The sequence below is a fragment of the Arvicanthis niloticus genome, chromosome 1 (assembly GCF_011762505.2).
Source record: "Arvicanthis niloticus isolate mArvNil1 chromosome 1, mArvNil1.pat.X, whole genome shotgun sequence".
Classification (NCBI taxonomy): domain Eukaryota; kingdom Metazoa; phylum Chordata; class Mammalia; order Rodentia; family Muridae; genus Arvicanthis; species Arvicanthis niloticus.
In genome coordinates this window covers 82,087,572-82,108,481 of record NC_047658.1, presented here as the reverse complement: position 1 = coordinate 82,108,481, position 20,910 = coordinate 82,087,572, and the positions used below count along the sequence as shown (strand labels likewise).

At 36.8% G+C, this 20,910-nt stretch overlaps 1 protein-coding gene across 1 annotated transcript in view; it reads right to left on the bottom strand.

Moving 5' to 3' along the window:
• Pde3b (phosphodiesterase 3B) overlaps nucleotides 1-20,910 on the bottom strand; it is a 131,430-nt gene that overhangs the window by 43,870 nt on the left and 66,650 nt on the right. Inside the window, exons 2-5 of the mRNA XM_034487275.3 lie at nucleotides 11,578-11,628; nucleotides 8,379-8,627; nucleotides 5,569-5,708; nucleotides 607-713 (exon numbers count right to left, since the gene is read on the bottom strand). Coding sequence (XP_034343166.1) covers nucleotides 607-713; nucleotides 5,569-5,708; nucleotides 8,379-8,627; nucleotides 11,578-11,628 — 547 coding nt within the window. The remainder of the gene's footprint in view (nucleotides 1-606; nucleotides 714-5,568; nucleotides 5,709-8,378; nucleotides 8,628-11,577; nucleotides 11,629-20,910) is intronic.

Below are 20,910 nucleotides of genomic sequence, written 5' to 3'. Positions count from 1 at the left end.
TGTTCTAGCCTAATGTCAGATTCCTGCCTGAAGCCCACTTCCTTGTCCTTGGCCCATGTCAGATTCTTGCCAAACAGACCCAAAGGCTCTCTTCCTCCCCCCTGCCTTTTTTATTTCCTAAGCAAGACTGAGCCTGTCTTAGGTTGTTTTTGACAAGAATGCCTTCCTTATCTTAATATGCATTATCCAAAGCAATGCACTTATGTCTTAAGTTGGTAAGGCTCTGCTGCACCTATTTCAAGTCAGTAAAAAAAAAATCCTTATGTTCTATCTAAATGCTAATGTCTATCAAAGTATATAGTACATAGATGTCGAAAATCTGTTTATTGTGTGAATTAACAAATGGACAAAGTAATCATCAACTCAAATGGCTTAATCATGTTAACACAGTATATGATATTCAAAATTTGTGAAATGAAAAGTATGTGCATTTCCATATGGTTTGAGGGCTCCAATGTTTAATTTAAGAAGAATCATTTGTAAGCCAGATAAGATGAAGCTCACCTAAGTTCCAAGTACTTGAAAGGCTGAGGTAGAAAGACCCCAAGGGTGCAAAGTCAACCTGTACAACAGTAGGATCATTTGTAAAATAGGATGATTTCTTACCAGCTCTTCTCAGACCTGCATGGTGCATCAGCGACACAGATGATGACCTCTGCTTTGGAATTGTCAAAAGATTTGAACTAAAAGGCCCATTCATGTGGCATCCATGACTAAAAAAAAAAAAAAAAAAAAAAAAGTAAGAATTTTTAGATTATAAAAATTCATTTTCCCTATTTTCTCTTTGCAAATCAATTAGCAAATTAGTACTTGTACACTCCAAAGTACGACTTCTGTCTCAGACCTAAAGGAGATCCAGTAAAGCTTTTCTATTACAAGAGCAAAATAATAAATTCTTCTGACTTTTCTGTTTATAATGTTTCTGATGCAATTTCTCAATGCTGCCACAGTAGCAAAGAATCCTGTGAATACTCTAAACTGTCACTAGTGAGTTTCCTCATGATGCTTCTCACAAAACAAGATGGAGCAGGTTCAGCCCAGCAGGTGTAGTTTGTTCATCATTCTGAAGTTTAAGTTATCACCTAGAAGGCTTCATGAAACAGACTCTGGTTCCATCCCCACAGTTTCCAATTTGGTAAGTCTTGGATAGGCCAGGTTAATATGATTTTCTAACAGTGTTTCAGATGATACAGATTTGCTGATCTAAGGTCCTCACTGAGAACCACTGGACTAAAACAAAGCTTTTATTTTTTGTTCCCTTTCTCAGAGACACTATCATTAACCTAGTTGTTTTATATAAGTGAAATATTTACTACAGGTTCTAGGGCTTTCACTAACAAATTAAATATGCATAATGCACTACTATTTAAGGACAGTACACTAATACACAAAATAAAATATATAATATCTGTTGCAAAGTATATGAAACACATAGATGTTAATCTTAACTTATATATTTACTGGCCTACTTTCTTCTATAGGTTGTCTCCAGATGTTACCTCAAACATATACTGACTGTCACTTCTTTAAGTCACATATTTAGCAGGCATTTTTCTTAATAGTAACAAGTATGGCAAACTCATTACAGCAATTGAGCAGGCCTTAGGACTACATTCTCTGTCTACTCTCTTAATTTTTATTGATATAGGCTGTGTTCTCAGTAAGGTCCTTCCAGCTCCATCCATTCTTCCTGCTCTGTCTAACTCCATTTACTCAACAAAGAACTACTTTTGACCTCAGAGGTATTTAGTCATATTTCTATTATAAAAGTTTCTATATTGTTCATAATTTTAATGCTTAAAGATTTTTTGATGCTTATGTGGTATGAGTGCATGTGTGTATGCATGTTCATTCATGTGTGGGGGCACATGTATGTGTTCACAGGAAATTATACTCATATGTGTATAAGTGTGTATGAGGAGGCTTGAGGCTGACATATGAAATCTTCACTGATTGCTCTCAACCTCACTCAGTCTTACCATTGTGCCAAAGCTTGCTGATAGGGCTAGTCTAGCTAATCAGATTGATTCCAGGATACCTTTTCTCTGCCTTCTGAGTGCTGAAATTATAAATAAACCTCCAACCACGCACTTATATAGGTGCTAGGAATCCAAATTCAGACCCTTACACTTGTATAACAAGTAGTTTTTTCTCTGAGCCAGTTGCCCAGTCCCTAGATATTAATTTCTCTCATTGATTTGTGAGTTACTTTGAAAAGAGTGGTGGTTGCTACAGTTTTACATATTCTTGATTGTCTCAGTTGTGGTTTCTATTGCTGTGATTAAATTCCATTACCAAAAGTGACTTGGGAGAGGAAAGGATTTATTCATATCAGCTCTTAACTCTCAGGTCACACTCCACCACTGACAGAAGTCAGGGAAGGAACTCAAGGCGGAGGCCACAGAGGAGTGGGGCTTAATGCTTGCCCTACAGGGTCTGCTCAGCTTGTCTTATAGTCCCCAGGACCCAATCAGCCCAGGGGTGGCTCCATCCACAGTCAGCTGGGCCCTTGCACATTGATCAGTAATCAAGAAAATGCCCCACCAGCTTTGCCTAAAGTGCCTGATGGAACTGGGGTTCCTCTTCCAAGATGACCCTAGCTTATGTCAAATTTATATAAAACTAGCTAACACACTATGTTGTCCCAACTACATATAAAGAACATTTGGAAATTTATTATGGAGAAACTCCAGCTTCTGTATACTAGAAAAACTATATTTAGCATTTAAGGTATATGTCTATTCAAAGGAATCACATATCATAAAACCAATTACTTTTTTGACCAAATTTCTAAATCTTTAATGAAAAACATTAGTCTGTCTGAATATGTTAACTGAATCCAGAGAATCTGTGCACATCATAAACACTTATCAACTGAAGATAAACATTTATCTAGATCATATTTTTATTATAATTATCTGAGGCACAGCTTAGATTAAAAATGAGTTGAATTTAATATACCAAACATCTTTAACTGAAAATATATTGCCATACTTCAAATGTGAAGAGTAAAACCAAAACTTAAACCCAACTAGGTATTTCCAAAATGATGATTCCTTCCTAGGGCAAAGAAACCTAAGTCTTCAGCTTACACCTCTTTCTTATTTCTCATTGGCCTGTATCAAACTTTCATTTAAAAACAAAACAACAACAATCATGTTTACATTCAAGACAAAATTTTTACTGCTTCTCATTCTTCTGTACTATAAATTATTCATACTTCACTCTACGGTTCTATACATTAAAGGTTTATGAGAAAAGAACTAATTTGATCAAACACAACAAAATTCAAGTTGAAAACCACAAAAGAATGTGGTAATTATAATTATTTGAGTATACTTCACACATAAATCTTAACATAGTTTAACATATGAACATCTATGTACCAATCCTGCCATCTACTGTTTCAAATGTGTAAATTACACAGCTCAAACTAAACAAAGTTTAGCTTTACACCTGCTCAATAGTAAGATAGTGTGGCCTAACATGGAATTTCCATTCATTACAACTCTACTAACCCAGATAGCTGACTGAAAAGAAGTTTCTACCCACACAAGAAAAAGATCAATATCTTTCATGGCTTTCGAAAGATATAAGAATTGAATCCTCTGTTATCAGGGAAATGGTATTTATTAATACTCATAAAATTTTAGTTCTTGTATTTTCCCAGCCTCATTTAACTGTGATTTCTGAGTTAAGGTGTTTCATTTCAAGCTAGTTCTCAAAGGATTATAGAATATGTATGTAGTCTTGCTTTAAGTAGGAACAGGATTTGGAACATTCTTGCTACCTTAAACTAGCAACTATGGTAAGACTAGAGAATATGATTTGTCTTTTCCAAGTCAGTAACTGGCATACTACACGATGGATTAGTGACTGCTTCCATAAATTTGAAAGATGCCCCAACATAATAATAGAAAGTGTGCCTAGCATATGGGAGTGCTCTAGGTTTCAGCCTCTGCAGAAGAGGCCAAAAGGGTCCAGGAACACAGAATGCTTAACTGCTTTTAGTTACCTTAAGCCATTGGTTCTCAACCTGTGGGTCACAACCCTCCAGGATGCAAATGACCCTTTCACAGAGTCATCTAAGACCATCAGAAAACAGATTTTTCACACTATGATTCATAACACTAGTAAAATTATAGTTATAAAGTAGCAACAAAAATGTTATGGCTGGGGGTCACCACAACATGAGGAACTATATTAAGGGGTCACAGCATTAGGAAAGCTGAGAACTATTGCCCCAAGCCATTTCATGGATATGGTTTTTAAAGACTCCAACATCCTCTGTACCCAGCTGACCTAAGCTTGATAAATTGTTACTTTATAATAGTTTCTTGATTGTAACTATTATTGATAAGGTAGGCTACACAAGCTAAATAAAAACAAAAGGTAACCCAAAACTGTATCTTCCCACCATGCATCTGAAAACCCACATAAAGAGAGAAAAGGTAGTAACTCTACTCCAAAGAAACCTCCAACCATATCTGGAATTCTCTGATTTTTCTTTTCTTTGGAATAATATTTTGAGCAATACTTCCTTTGAGTTAAACTTGCCCTTCAATCCATCCATAGTACTACACTCTTCAGAAGCCTTCACTCGCTCCTAGAGTAGTATTTCTCTGCCTTATAGTTAACACCCAATACTTTATCTCATTCCATTTTTTTTCATTGACATAGACAAGAACTAAAACACTAGCTAGAGGTCTCAATATAGCCTCTATACTTGGGGTCTTCTCAGACTTTACCACGTTTAAGAATTACAACCTATGTTGTACTAAAAATACTGAAACAATTCTTTTTATATATATATACTAAAAGAATAAAGATTTTTATTAAGCATTGTAAGTTGCATTCAATAGCCTCTGTATACGCCACACCACAATCCATCAACAGTCAATCAGACCCAACAGCAGTTCATTCTTCACAATCCCTGAGTTAGGGCGGAACTCCCTTCAACTTATAGTAAGATCCTACTTAGCTCTTGCGGGCAGGGGCTGGGGAGTTACACCTCATTTCTGATCACTAATGTGATGAAGAGCATCGGAAGTATATGAAACGTAAGAAGTGATTCTGATTCAAAGTTTGGAAACAGTAACAAAACATCAAAATGATAGAAGTATACCTGCTTCTACTAAATTCCTGATGGGAAACTTCTCAAGAACAAGCAATTTGTTTCCTGCTACAGAAGGGGAGGGGGTGTTTTGTTTTTTAAGATCATAGGGGGTTTTTTCTTTACAGAATTTCATATTTTGCTAATATGAATATGAAGGCATAAAACAGCAACAAAGAACAATAACGCACACAGCAGTGGGTACACCAGGGTAATGTTGATATTCCAAACAGCTAGATAATTTGGGGGGGGTTTAGAATAAATGCAACAGAGGTCAATAATAACAAAATTTTAAGGTTAGAGCAAGATCAGTCAATGACTAAACAGAGCTAACGTCTTTTATAGGACTATTACTGATTATTAGCATTTTGAAACAATTCTTTCTTGACTTTAAAACTACAACAAACTTGTCAAAAAGGGGGGTGCTTTACATTGAAAAGGGTCTCAGGTTTTACCTTGAAACACTGAGTTCTTGGTAAGGCCTCTTGCCACTGCTTCGATCCCACCTTGAATAGTGCTCGTTAGTCAGCAACGCTGATGCTCCTGAGTTCCTCCTCAGCTGTGGAGTTGGGAAACTGGTTCTGCTACTCAATCCCTGTCAAATAATTTCAAAACAGTTAAATTATCATCCTTTAATATGTTACATATAATGGCACATCAAAAACCAATATAATACATACAGGTAAAACAAAACTTCACTCTGAAAATCTTCCAATTTTCTACTTCCACTTCCAATTTCCACATTTGATATTGTTAACTATTTACTTTTTCTTAATCAAAAAGCTCCTGAACTCTTATGACAAACTACACTTTTTAATTTTTACATTTCATTTATAGTTTCAAGTGTGTAAAAAATCAGAGCTTAAAAAATTGTCATGGATGACTGACACTAAAAATCCACTTCAGAGTACAAGGTAGGGCCCAGGGTAGTCACTACCTTTTATATTTTCAGCAAAAGGTAAATAAGTTCTTAATAACTATTGTGGAAAAGCTCCAGGTTCTCAGTTACCTTTAAAATTAATGATTAAATTAAGTACAGAGCATCTTAAATGTTATTTTACTGTAATTTTTGAGTAAATTCTCAACTGATCTAAACAACAGGTAAAGGGAATAATACTTTCCTTAAACTATTATAAATAAATGTGCCCATGATGTACATCTAATATAATGTCCGCTTTATACATTTCCTGCACTAGAGACACTACAACAATATCAGAAAGCTAAATACTGTATTTATGTTTTCACAAGAACACTGATTTTATAAAAGTTTGTGGTAAGTTAGATGTAATATAACCCTTGCTTACTTTGACTTAGGTTCAAATAGTCTTTCTTAGTTTGTAATATATGTAAAACCAAACCAAAAAAAAAAAACAAAACAAAAAAGAACCCCCACATTTCTACTGAATTATCTGTCTTCTGTTGCTTGCCCTTGGATCCCCTTCTCATAGCTAGTCTGTCTTGTAAGGGCCTCAATGTGAGAAAATGTGCTTAGCCCTGCTGGGACTTGATGTGCCTGGACAGCCTGGTACCCACAGGGGACTTCCCCTTGGGGAGGAGTATTGGGGAGAGGGACTAGTCAGGGTGGAACTGGGAGGGAGAGGGCTTCAATCAGGATATTTTCTGATTTAAAATAAATCTTTGTGTTTATATGCTTTTCCAAAATCAGAGACAAATTAGATATGAAATTCTAATAAGGAGTTTAAAGAACACAAAGAAAAGGCAAGATTGTTACTTCCTGGTTTTTAAATGAATTACGTCAGCAGACTCCAGCACTCTAAATTACTCTAATTAACTACAAAGCTTAGGAAATGAGCTATTTAGACATTCTGCTTAATTAATATCATATTTAAAATGTTTTCTTAAATCTACAAAAAAACTTTTCTACACACTAAATACAACAGCATAATAATGTTTTCAATGGGGCTTTTCTGATTACAATAGTTTGTTTTCTTTTTTAAAGTTTTGGGACAAAGTCTTAGTATGTAGTCCAGTCCTCAGTTTCCACCTCCCCAGTGTTGCAGTTACAGGAGGGAGCAACCATTCCCTGTTAATGATTATAATTTTAAAGAATTACTCTCTTTAAAAATCACTACCTTAGACTAATAAATGTCCGTGGGAAATGAATAAGAAAAACATATTGGGTGAAAACTCAAGGATAGTTAAGAATTTCGTTAACTACTATCATACCTTTTAGGTGCTTGTAAGTATGTGGTGTACTAAAAAGTCACATGAATCAATACCATTGTGAAATGAACTCTAGTGAAAAATACACTATTTTTTAAACTTTTTAAAAGTAGCAGCTTCAATTAACTATCTACGACCCAGATGATCAATAGTTTTAAAGTGTATAACTGTCCTTGCTTAATTTTTCAATATTTATAAACCCCAATATTGAGACTGACAAAACCAAATTAACTCAAAAAACTCCATATTTTCCTTTTCTAGGTTCTGTATAAACTAGTACAATTTTAAAAAACAAACTTATTTGAATTTTATCTTTTCTTAGTCAGTTCTTAGCAATTAAACTACAATAATCCCTAAAATATGTTTAGCTTTAAAGCCTGATGATTTTAGATATTGAAGAGCTATCACAACTCAACAATAGATAACAGCACAATAAACAAGCATAGTGTGTACCAAGTTAATATATCCTATATGTATTAGTTTCTAAAGTAAATCTTATTTTTAAGTACCAAGACAAAATTAATTCCATATCTAGTTATGGAAAAACCAGTGCTCATTGAGCTGTAAAAATGCCAGGAAGTAAACAGAGTTAGGATTTTAAATCTGGAAAAATCATTTAGTAATAATAATATATTATTATAATGGCCATTTGTTCTTGGTTCAAACAATGTAATTCCTTGACTCTATAAATGAAGAGAGATTAATGACATGATCTCTCTAGAATTAAGCTCCTTGCTGCTTTCTACTTCTCACTATAACGATATCAAATAGTTCTTAGCACAAAAATGGTAACTGCTAAATATAACAGTGATACTTAAAATAAAAATTGCTAGAAGCATTAAATTTGCCCAGCATGTATGTAAGGCTATGGGTTCAATCCTCAGCCCTGGGAAGAAATTACTGAAAAGTGAGTGCAGAATTACTTTCATTTGTAACTGTCCATAAAGCTTCAGCAGCATGATATAAAAGAAGTTGATCCTTGGGAAAGAAGTGGTGTATTATATAACATTTAGAGGAATTTTTTAATGAAAACGAATCATTAAATGAGATAAATAAGGCTGTATGGTTACTGTATTTTAACCTTGTGAAGTTTTCGATCTCCTTTCTCTACTGGATCTTCTACTTCAGAGCAGGGATAAAATCCAGGAAATGGTGTAAAAGAATTAATCTTTGGCCTACAGGAACCTGAGAAAGCACCCATCAAGCTGCTGATACTCCGCAAAGAAGAAATGACTTGTGGAGGAAGGCTTGGGTCAATCAGAAGGTCTGACACCATATTGCGAGCTTCATTTAGCACTGAAAGATCAACTCCATTTCCTCCTCCAGAATTCTAAAAAACAAAAAAAAAGGGGGGGGGAATATATATTAGTTACACAGAAAGCTTAACACTAAAAAAAAAAAAAAAGGTCATCTTCTGCAGGTGGATGCACACATGTGCACTTCATTGTGACTTTCCAGGGGATGGTGTTCTGTTGTTACCTTGCTTCTGCAGTCCAGTCCAAAGGGACTGGAGGAGAAAGCACTTCTGTTACTTCCCCTGCATTCATTTCTATCTTCTGTCTTGACTATGAGTCTTTGGCCTTTCATGCTCTGAATCCTTGGCTATGTTGTGTTACCTTGAATGTATGCTATAGTATTTAATTCAGCTTTTCTAGTTTTAGGCCAGAATTGGTCTAATGCCAACTAGTCTCTCTCATTGAAAGTAATTTGAGAGTAATACTGCTTTCCACAAAAAAAAAAAAAACAAAAAAAAAACACTAGTTGAAATACATATCAGAACTAAATACAGATGTGATCTCATGTTATGTAATTTCAATAAAAGTAAGTATTAAGCATCTCTGAAATTATTATATAAGAATGATTAGAGATGGCCTACGAGAGATCGGGAATGTTAATTCTTCAGTATGAGAAAACATCAAGTTGAACATTTATGAGCTGTGTACTTTTAGAGATGAATGCTACACTTTGATAAAGGCAGAGATGCCTAACATCATACACAAGCTTGTCGGACAAGCCAACGGTTCTGCCCTTACTACTTTATCTTTAGATTTTGCCAGTAATTTAGATTCTCTTTTAACTGGAAACTGGGGATCTTTGTGAATATGAATGATAACAAAGTCCATTATAGTAGCTCATCAACAAGGTATCCCATTTCAAGTCAGGTGTGGCATACTCCTTGATTTTATCCGACTACTGTGGTAGCATAATTTTGCTTACCAAGGTCCAGAGGCATTTTCATCCTTAGGGGTATTGTGGCTATTGCACATACTGTTAAGAAATAAAATTTAGTCTCTGGGAGCCCAAAGGGTAAAGATTAGATGACTCTGTTGGTCTTCCTGTGGAGTCACTGTTCTTTTCAGTCCCTCAATCCTTCCCTCAACTCTTCCATAAGACTCCACAAGCTCCATCTAATGTTTTACTGTGGGTCTCTGCATCTTTTTTCCATTGGCTGCTGGGTGGAGCATCTCTGAGGACAGTTAGGATAGGCTCCTGTCTGCAAGCATAGCAGAGTAACATTAATAGTGTCAGGGATTGGTTCTTGCCATGGGAAAAGTGAGCATGTGCTGGACCTGGACCCCCTGCACATATGTAACAGATGTGCAGCTTGGTCTTCATCAGGTCCCCCAACAACGGTAGCAGGGGCTGTCTCTGAATTTGTTGTCTGCCCACCTGTGGATCCTGTTCCCCTAACTAGGCCACCTTATCTGGCTTCAGTGGGAGAGGATGCGCCTAGTTCTGCAATGACTTGATGTGCTGGAGAGGGGAGCAGGAGAGGTGTAGCTTGTGAGGCGATGAGGAGAGAGGAACAGGGGAAGTATCTGAGTGAAGGAGTCTTGGGAGGGGGACTGATATTGGGATGCAAAGTGAACAAATAAATTAATTAATTAAAAAAAGAAGGTGGAAGCACAACTATCATGGGAATAAAGGGAACTACTGGAAGGGAGAGGGGAGGATTATGGGAAAGGAAATATGCCCAACATACAGTATTATACAGTATGATATAAACACTTAAACATCTTATTAAAAAAATTAATCAACAAATAACTGTGTCATGAAAACAAAAAAACAAAAACAAAACCCCAGGGGTTAGAGTGATGATTCAGCAGTTAAAAGTACTCGCTGCTCTTGCAGAGACCTGGGTTCATTTCCCAGCACCCACATGGTGGCTCCCAACCATCTATAACTCCAGACACTCTCTTCTTGTCTTTGAAACATGTACATGGTGCACAGGCATGCATACATACAGCCATAACACACAAAATAATAAAACAAACAAAAACATTTAAATACAAAATAAAAATCATCCATTCAAAGGAGCATTTTTTTTTTAAGTTGGTGCTGAAACAACTAGTGAAATAAAGCTGACGATAATTCAAACTCCTGTAACGTAAATAATAAAATACTTAAGGTCTCTTTCACTGTAAAAAAATGTCTCAAAATGCCATATGAAATAAAATTTTATAGCGTAGACTATACATGCAAACATTTTCAAGTTAAAACGATCTACCAAAATAAAAACTCAGCAGTTTGTATAAAGTAAATAGCATGTGTTCCAAGTTATTTTTCTCTTTCTCCTCATACTCCTATTCTCATTTTCTGATAATGACATATAATGCTTAAGTGATAACAATGAACTTAATATATACATTATCTCATTTCCATTATGCATACATATATAAAAATGTGAAAATAAGAAACAACTATTAGAAGTCAGGACAGGGATTCTCACTGGGGATCCAGGCAGGTGAGGCTCCGAGGCCACAGTAATGCCCTGCTTTTACATGGGTACTAGTTAAATGAGAGGTTTAGCTTGTGGGAATCCACTGAACCGTACAATTTTCTGTATATATGTTAAAAATAAGAAGTATTTTTTAGAAAAGAAATTAGAGCATTTTGTTTCCCTAATAAAATGTTTTGCCATTGATTTGGTGTTTCATATATGGCCTTAAATCTGTTTCTCTCCCTTTTGTACATCAGCATCCCATACCAAAAAACAAACAAAAACAAAAAAAAAAAATAAAAATAAAAAAATTTCAGCTTGTCCTCATTAAAAAGATATTAGTTATTTTCGGCCCATGATTATATTACAAGTACTTTTAAAGCACTTGTTTTTTAATTTTTTTTCTTTTGTATTTAATAAACTTTTACAAACCTACTTCCATGAAGATTCTGGCTACCTTAGCTCAGACAAAGAACATTTATTACACAGAAATCCCATGTGAGCAGCTTTACCTGAAGGATGGGTAATTTCGACAGGCATCAGTACTGTGCATACTCACCTGGTAATGAGGTTTACACCACTGTTTCAAGTCCCAGTCCCAGAGAATCATCTGTAAAAGAGCACTGGGTTACAAAAGCATGAACAAACACATGCAGAGGCAAGCTGCACCCTAGCCACTGACGAGGATGCTTACAACAGCTTAGATATCGGAATGGTGAGATGAGAATAAAAATAATCTCTTTACAGATTACTTCATTAATTTATATACTCTATAACTGAGCAATCTGAAGACTAAACCATTTTCAGAACAAAAGTACTACCGTAACGTATATTAACCTTCAAATATTTATTATTTGCCTGGAAATATGGCTCAGAAGTTAAGAGCACTCACTGACCTCACAGATTGACCCAGGATCAAATTCCAGCATCCTCATCAGGCAGCTCACAATTACCTATACCTCCAATTCTAGGAGATCCAATGCCCAGCTCTGGACTCCATGGGCATTGCATGCATATGGCACACATACAGACAAAGACATACACATAAGTACATCTTTAAAATTAAGTATAAAACTATCATAAAAAAAAAAAGGAAAAACAGATCCAAAAGCATGTCACTGAAAATGTAAGAAAAATTAACTAGAAGCAGACACACCATACACCCCCAAAGGAGTCTTCATAATCTTAAGCTGAAATCTGTGTGTGGAGCTATCTCCTCCTATGGACAAACTTTCAGAACTTCTTGTGTCCTAGGTTAAATTACATTTAAGGAAATGGTTTACAAGAATCAAAGTATACTCCTTTCAATATACCAAAAAGCAGTGCCTGCTTTTGTTTCTTTCAAGACTACTGGTGTGATTCTCAGCCCAGTCTTGCTTTCTCTGCTTCTTCCTAGAAGGCTTCCTGCCTTGTCTTTGGCTTGTCTAATACAGCAGTCACTGCATTCAACAAGATGGTTAACTTGAAGTGACTGAGCTGTCACAGCCATGACAATCTATTTCTAAGAACTGTTTTAAGTTAATGAGTAAGTTTCTTCTTTTGGCTTAACTAATTCCTTATAATTGCCATTTTCTATAAGGCTTTGAACCCTAATATTGAATAGGCCTTTAAACTTTTTTAAATCCAAAAATGTTCTTCATACTTCACTACTTATATTGTTTCTTATCCTTAGGCTTATGCCTTTGGTTTTCAAAGCTCTTTTTTAAGACTTGTTTTAATAACTGATTCATGTTATATATCACTAAGCCCACTTTCTGAAGACATGAGAGGGAAGCTTTATTTCTTGGTCTCCTCCTTAAAAGGTCTCTTTTTGTACAATTTAATATTTTTTTTAATTTAAAATATACTTCTCCCATATATGTCTCCTACCTTTCATTTAAACTCATAGCCTCTTTTTTCTTGTTACAAGTACATACAGATATATGTGGCAGGAGTTGGTTGTGAGAATCCCCTTGTTTGTTTTTGTCTTTGTTATTTAAACACAGCCCGGGCAGGCAGGCTATGATACATGCAGTGGCCAATCTTAAATTCACAGTATCTTCTGAGAAGCCAGGATAGAATCCTCATCCTTCTCATCTAAACCACCGTCTCAGGCATTCACACAAAGGCATTCTGCTATGCTCACACACATGCCCTTCCTCTAGCTAAGATGTATTTTCCTGCTATCCAGCTTGGACCGGACAGTTGCAGGCTTACAGATGATAAAGCCCATCTTTGATCAGCTTGCAGATCTGCTGGAAGGGACTGGCAATGGCAATTCTGTGGTCTCACTGGGGTCCATCCAGACCTCCTTTTTGCCTCAGCAGGGACCATTTTAAAAAGCAAGCCTCTCTTGAAGCATGAGCATACTCATGGTATTGGTACAGAGACAGGCAGGAAGATCAATGGACTAGAATTGAAGACCCAGAAATGAACCCACACACCTATGGTCACTTGATCTTTGAGAAAGGAGCTAAAACCATCCAGTGGAAAAAGGACAGCATTTTCAACAAATGGTGCTGGTTCAACTGAAGGTCAGCATGTAGAAGAATGCAAATCGATTCATTCTTATCTCCTTGTACAAAGCTCAAGTCCAAGTGGATAAAGGACCTTCACATAAAACCAGATACAGTGAAACAAACAGAAGATAAGGTGGGGAAGAACCTCAAATACCTGGGCACAGGGGAAAATTTCCTGAACAGAACACCAATGGCTTATGCTCTAAGATCAAGAATCGACAAATGGGACCTCGTAAAATTGCAAAGCTTCTGTAAGGCAAAGGACACTGTCAATAAGACAAAAAGGTGACCAACAGATTGGGAAAAGATCTTTACCAATCCTATATCTGATAGAAGGCTAATATCCAATATATACTAAGAACTCAAAAAATTAGACTCCAGACAACCAAAGAACCCTATGAAAAAATTGGGTACAGAGCTAAACAAAGAATTCTCAACTGAGGAAATTTGAATGGCCAAGAAGCACCTAAAGAAATGTTCAACATCCTGGAACTAGAAAGTATCATCCTGAGTGAGGTAACACAATCACAAAAGAACACACATGGTATTTATTTACTCACTGATAAGCGGATATTAGCCCAAAAGCTTGAAATAGCCAAGATTCAACTAACAGACCACATGAAGCTCATGAAGAAGAAAGACCAAGTGTGGATGCCTCGGTCCTATTTGGAAGGTGTGACAGAATGCTCAAGGGAGCAAATATGGAGACAAAGTGTGGGACAGAAACTCAAGGAGGGGCCGTCAGGAGACCATTCTACCTTGGTATCTGTCCCATGTGCAGTCACCAAAGATAGACGTTGATATGGATGTCAGGAAGTGCAGGCTGACAAGAGCCTGATGTAGCTGTCTCCTCGGAGGTTTGCCAGAGTCTGACATATCTAGAGGCAGATGCTCGAAGCTAACTGTGCCCTTCCCCCACGCTGCCAACCTGTCTAGGTTGAGCAGCCCCTAGGTTGAGCAGACCAGAACATGCTGTTTACCACTAGAGATCCAAATAACAAAGGACTTGGGAAGCTGCCTGCATTGGAGACCTGCAGTCTGCCACAGGAGTTGAGCTGAACGGATCGCCTGCTGAGCTTGCTCACTACACCTCAGGCCCCTGATTAAGGATGCACACCCCTCACCCATGCTGCTGAGTTATCCTTGACACCCCCCAGACTGCTATGGCCTTGCCCGGCCCCTGGACTGAGCCGAAGAGATTCTGGAGGGTGGGGCTTCCCCTTTTCCTTTATATGTGAAAGCCAATTATTAAATTTCAAGCCTTGATCAGAGAACTTTGTCTTGGCTTCATCTCTTCTCGCCCTCCGTCCCCTTTCCTTCCCAGCCCCCCTTTCAGGTGAACCCACTTGACTTGTGGCCGCAGGCGGCTACAGCTAACCATTGATCTGGTCAAGGGTTCCCAATGGAAAAGTTAGAGGACTGAAGGAGCTGAAAGGGTTGGTGGCCTCAAGAGGAGAGCAACAGTGCCAACCAACCAGAGCTCCCCAGGGTCTAAACCACCAACCAGCCTGGGAGCACATAGAGAGGGACCCATGACTCCAGCTGTATACCTAGGGGAAGATGGTCTTGATGGGCATGGGTGGGAGAGGAGATCCTTTGTCTCATGAAGGCGGGGAAGAATTTGAGGGTGGGGAGGTAGGAGTGGGGGGGCACACCCTTGTGGAGACAGGAGGAGGGGGGATGGGATGGGTGTTCCAGGGTGGTGGGGGGAATGGGGTAAGGGGATAAAATCTGAAGTGTAAATATAATATCCAACTAAAAAAAAAAGAAATGTTCATCATCCTTAGTCATCAGGGAAATGCAAATCAAAACAACCCTGAGATTCCACCCCACACCAGTCAGAATAGCTAACATCAAAAATTCATGTTATAGCAGATGCTGGTGAGGATGTGGAGAAAAGAGAAATACTCCTCCATTGTTGGTAGGATTGCAAGCTGGTACAACGACTCTGGAAATCTGTCTGGCGGTTCCTCAGAAAATTGGACATAGCATTACCTGAGGACCCAGTTGGGCATATACCCAGAAGATGATCCAACATATAACAAGAACACATGCTCCACTATGTTCATAGCAGCCTTATTTAGTTTCTTTGGAAAGAAATCAGATGTCCTTCAACAGAGGAATGGGTATAGAAAATGTGGTACATTTACTCAATGGAGTATTATTCAGCTATTAAAAACAACAAATTCAAGAAATTCTTAGGCAAATTGATGGAACTTGAAAAATATCATCCTGAGTGAGGTAACCCAATCACAAAAGAACACACATGGTTATGTCCTCACTGATAAGTGGATATTAGCCCAAAAGCTCACAATACCCAAGACACAACTCACAGACCACATGAAGTTCATGAAGATGGAAGACCAAAGTGTGGAGTTACTTAGAAGGAGTAACAAAATACTCATGGGAGCAAATATGGAGACAAAGTGTGGGACAGAAACTGAAGGAGGGGCCATCTGGAGACTGCTCCATCTGGGTATTCATCCTATGTACAGTCACCAAAGGCAGAGGCTAATGTGGATGTCAGGAAGTACATGCTGACAGGAGCCTGATATAGCTGTCTCCTTAGAGGTCTGCCAGAGCCTGACATATACAGAGGCAGATGCTCACAGCTAACCATTGAACTGACCATGGGGTTCCCAATAGAGGAGTTAGAGAGAAGACCGAAGGAACTGAAAGGGTTTGAGGCCCCATGAGAGCAACAATACCAACCAACCAGAGCTCCCAGGGTCTAAACCACCAGGCTAGGAGCACATAGAGGAGGACCCATGGCTCCAGCTGTACATGTAGGGGAGGATAGCCTTGTCGGGCATAAGTCAAAGAGGAGGTCGTTGGTCCAGGGAAGGCTGGATGCCCTAGTGTGGGGGAATTCAAGTGTGGGGAGGTGGGAGTAGGCTGGTAGGTGGGGGCATATTCTAATAGAAGCAGGAGGAGGGGGATGGGATTGAGAGTTCCTGGATGGGGAAGGTGGAAATGAGGAAAGGGGATCACATCTGAAATGTAAATAAAATATCCAATAAATTAAAAAAAAAAAAGACTAGTTTAAGAACTTGGAATTGGACTAGGAAGTTGTGAAGAGATGGGCAGCAGAATGTGCACATAAAGAATTGTTCTGAGCCCATTGGGTTAGGTAGAGCCTATAGATGACTAGTTCATGGAAGAAATTCCCCAACATTCAGGAGTCAAAAGAGGAGGATCTCTACAAGTTTGAAATGTGCCTGATCTACATTTCAATTTCCTGATCAGCCAGAGCTACATGGGGAAACCCATAAATAATAATTATTTAGTTAAAATTTAAAATGAAGTGAACAAATCTTTCTATTTGTGACACTAGATGGTCATGCAGACCCTTCAAGTGGTTAGTAAAGCAAAAGCTGTAGCTGTCATTAGAAAGAAAGGGATTGAGGAACAGAGTCAAAGATTACAAAGACTGTGGGCTGCTTATCAGCAGAAACAACACCAGGTATTTTCCTCAGGACCTTGATGACACTGAATTTATAAGCTGTAAAGGTTCATTTTCTTGAAAAATCTTCTTTAAAAGATTACCAGTGTAAGATTTAGCTCACTGGTCTGTTCTGATTCTCTCTGGCTTCATCCTGTAGCTAGTTTTCTTTCTCTTGTGGTAAAGGACCAAGTAAAGTCAGTGGACAGTAAAAAGGAAGTAGAGAGACCCCAGGGGATCAGGCAAAAATAAAATAAAATAAAATAAAATAAAATAAAATAAAATAAAAGGTGATAGTAGATCCATGATGTTTGACTTTAATCTTTATATTTTATGCATACTTTAAACATACTTATTCTGCTTTGGCTAAAAAGAGATTAGGGGGACAAAGAACTAGAGATTGTTATTTGAAAAAAAGCTTAAGAAAGTATGACATAAAAGCAAGAGTGAAATGGATCCAGTTATCAGACATTTTACATGGCAGACTCTGTGGCATTCTTTGTACTTGATACTAGAATACGTAGCCAGACTAGATACAGAGAGGCAGCTAAAAGAGCAAAACATTTTTTGCAGTGCTAGGTAGAACCCATATCTCATGCATGCTGGGCAAGTGCTCTACTACTGAGTCACAGCCACAACCAAGGAGGGAAACATCTGATCAAAGTATTGCTAAATATAGCTGTAATATTAGATTATGCATGTGTAACTAATACATACACATTTATAATGCTAGAGAAAAGTTTTAACTAGTAAACAGAAATAATATCAGTCAATATCAAATTATGATCTTCGACTTACTTGATGTTCCACAGTATCTGGAGTAGTTACAGAGATTAAGGAAAATACTGTATTTCATAATTGTAAAATCTAAATTTAATTCTGAGTCCCATATAAATTTCAGTATTATCATCTTTAAAAGTTACTAACTTTATATATATATATATAAAAATGCTCCATAGTCCAAAGCTTGCTTATTTGGTAAGAATACAAATTAACTGAAGTATTTAGTCTCATTCAAACATTAATATCTCTTAAATTTGTATTCTTCCAATTGTGTTGCATTCTGTATCCCATGTAGAAATAATGAATGGCTCAAACTAAGTTTCCTAAAAACTAATAGCATTATAAATATAGTGACATAAATGTCCAGTCTATCACAAATAATATAAATCTGCAGTGTGACAACACTGCTCAAACTCATGAAAGCACTTATGTGGGCAGAAGTGCCACTAGAATATGCCATGGCTACTTTAAAAAAAAACTGAACTGTATTTTAACTGGTAATCCACTCCCCTATATGCTTCTGAATATTGTCTACTTTGGAACTTTATCAAATAATGATAGGAAAATAGAAACTTTTAAAGGGAATATTAAGACCTCTTTGGTAAATTAACATTTTTTCTAGAACAATAAAATAATGTTTTCATAGATAAAACAAAGGACTTTTATTCTGAATTAAAAAAAATCTATCAAGGCACTACTCAGATTATGAACTCCTCTCTGCCAAAGCACATAAAAGGCGAACCATTGCTGGTAAGATTTATAACACTAGACACAAGAAGCAGCAACATTATGCTCAAAGAAAAAAAAACAGATCAGTTACAAAAATGTATGGATAATGTGACAGCTCAAGACACCACAAAATAGAAAAAGCACACAAGCAAAGGGGTAAGTGTGCAGAAATTTTACTTCTCTGCCGATGAAAACACTCAGATTCTAAGTACAAGCCATCCCTTGGTAAAGTCTCATCCACACAAGGAAGAGCAGCAGCTAGCTTTCTATTATATGCTTATCACAAAATATCCATGTTATAAAAGCTAGCTTGTTCCTCTTTAATCACTGTTTTGTAAACTTGAGCATCGACTTGAAATTGTGTGTTGGCATCAGGAGTGTTCCGAGCCAGTATCAGTATCTGAAAAGCAAACAGCTTCAGTAAGAAATAAATGTGCCATACTGACACAAGCTTGCACACTGCTTTTCATTAGCTGAGTGTGAGACAGGGCCATGTGGAGCAGACCAAGCTGGCCTCAAATTCTTCAATTTCTGGTCTTCGTTAATCCACCTCTCAAAAGCTAGGATTACTACAGGTTGTGTTATCATGCCCAACTACCCAAAGCTTTTACTAGCAGAAAACAACTGGTACTTAGAACATGATGAGCAAGATCAATATAAACAGTACAAATGTAAACACAATTTTGGCTATAGATTATCCTTTTTTTATGCTTTAGAAAATGGAGCAACCACCAATATATTTTAAACAAAATATGAAATAATTCTATCTCTCAAAAGTTAAGTATAATGTGTCTCATCAAATTAATAAGTAGCACAAATAGAAAGTAGACATTAGTGAAAATGTTTATAATTTCAATGTCCATGAATGTATAGAATGAACAGTAATAAGCATGCCTTCCCTCATGTAATAGTGGTTTCATTGTCTCATTTAAATGAAGCAGAAAGGGATTAAATATAAATGAACCTAAAACATGTAACTTACTTACTTCTTATAACAAAATACCTTTGTTACTATAAAAAGAGGTTACTGAAACAAAAAAAATGTGCTTTTAGTTTATGAAAGTAATAAAAATTTATTTTTATAAGTTTTTATAATTTATATATAATATATAATAAATTTTATAATTTTTTATAAATTTACCTAAAACTGGTGGGAGACTATCAAACCTACAGAGTGCACAGTGAAAGTACAATTTAATGTTTTCAAGTACTGGTCTAAGTATTTACTTCTCCTATATAATATGTATATAATATTCCAGGGAGTCACGGCTCTGCACGAATACTTTCCTTATGAGCAAAGCTAAGGCATCTACACTTCAGCCTCCTTACCACTAGAACAACATAGACAGAAGAGTAAAGCTGAATTGTGAATCACAATACAAGCATTGCAGTGACTATATAGAATGCTTTTAAATATTTATATCTATGTCCCTCAAAATGTCAGTACTCATGCATTAACTGAAATGATTGAGTCTTTTCACAAACTATGACTACACACTGAGGCTAATTTTAAGAACACTACTGCTTTTTCTAGGTTACATATGAAATGTATATTCTTCTAAAATTTTTTAGTTTGATAAACTTGTACCCAAGGCTGCTTTTATTTAAATTCATCTATTCTTTGTGGTTAAAAGTTGAATCCTGATAAAAGTTTCTGTTTGAATATGTTTATAAGTCTAACATGCTTTACAGAGTTCTACAAAACCACCAAAACCACAGTGAATCATCAGCAGTACAACCAGGAGATGTTATCAAGTTCAATTACGTCAATGAGGTTTTACTTCATTTTTCTCTATGCAGCCCAAAAGAAAAACATATATGCATCCTCAAAAACAGAACTGCAACACTCATGTCGAGTTTAGAAGAATGTGTACTGTGGTGCGTTCCCGTGTGAACTGTGAAACCATGCCGTGTTCTTACATCTTGAGCTTCATGCTCTTCACATCTATGCTATTGAAACTGAACAAATTTCAGTACTTCCAATTTTTCTAATTCTGTGCCCAGTGGAGATAATCATTTAACTTGGTGTTTATTGAACATAAAAACATAAAAGGGTAGACAAAATGTTAAACTGCAGCTATAGTTTATAATAGACTCTAATACAGAAACAAAATTTGACTCTTATGAAACAAAAAAAGAACCCCATTCAGGAAACCTAAAACGGGGGGAGGGGGTCCATGAGGGACTTAGAGATAGGGAAGAGACTACTATTACACTAATTTTTTTCTATTATTCCTAATAATCAACTAATAGGATGATGTTCATGGTGACTCTGACCACATGCTATACAGCAAAGCAATATTACGCACTTAAAATACATTGTTTCTTTTAATATTTACTATAATTATCCATATTCCTGTAATTCTAGGCCTTCTCCACTTTTTCATGAAAAAGTACACATCCCCAAATCATATGACTGGCCATACTTTAGATTTAATTC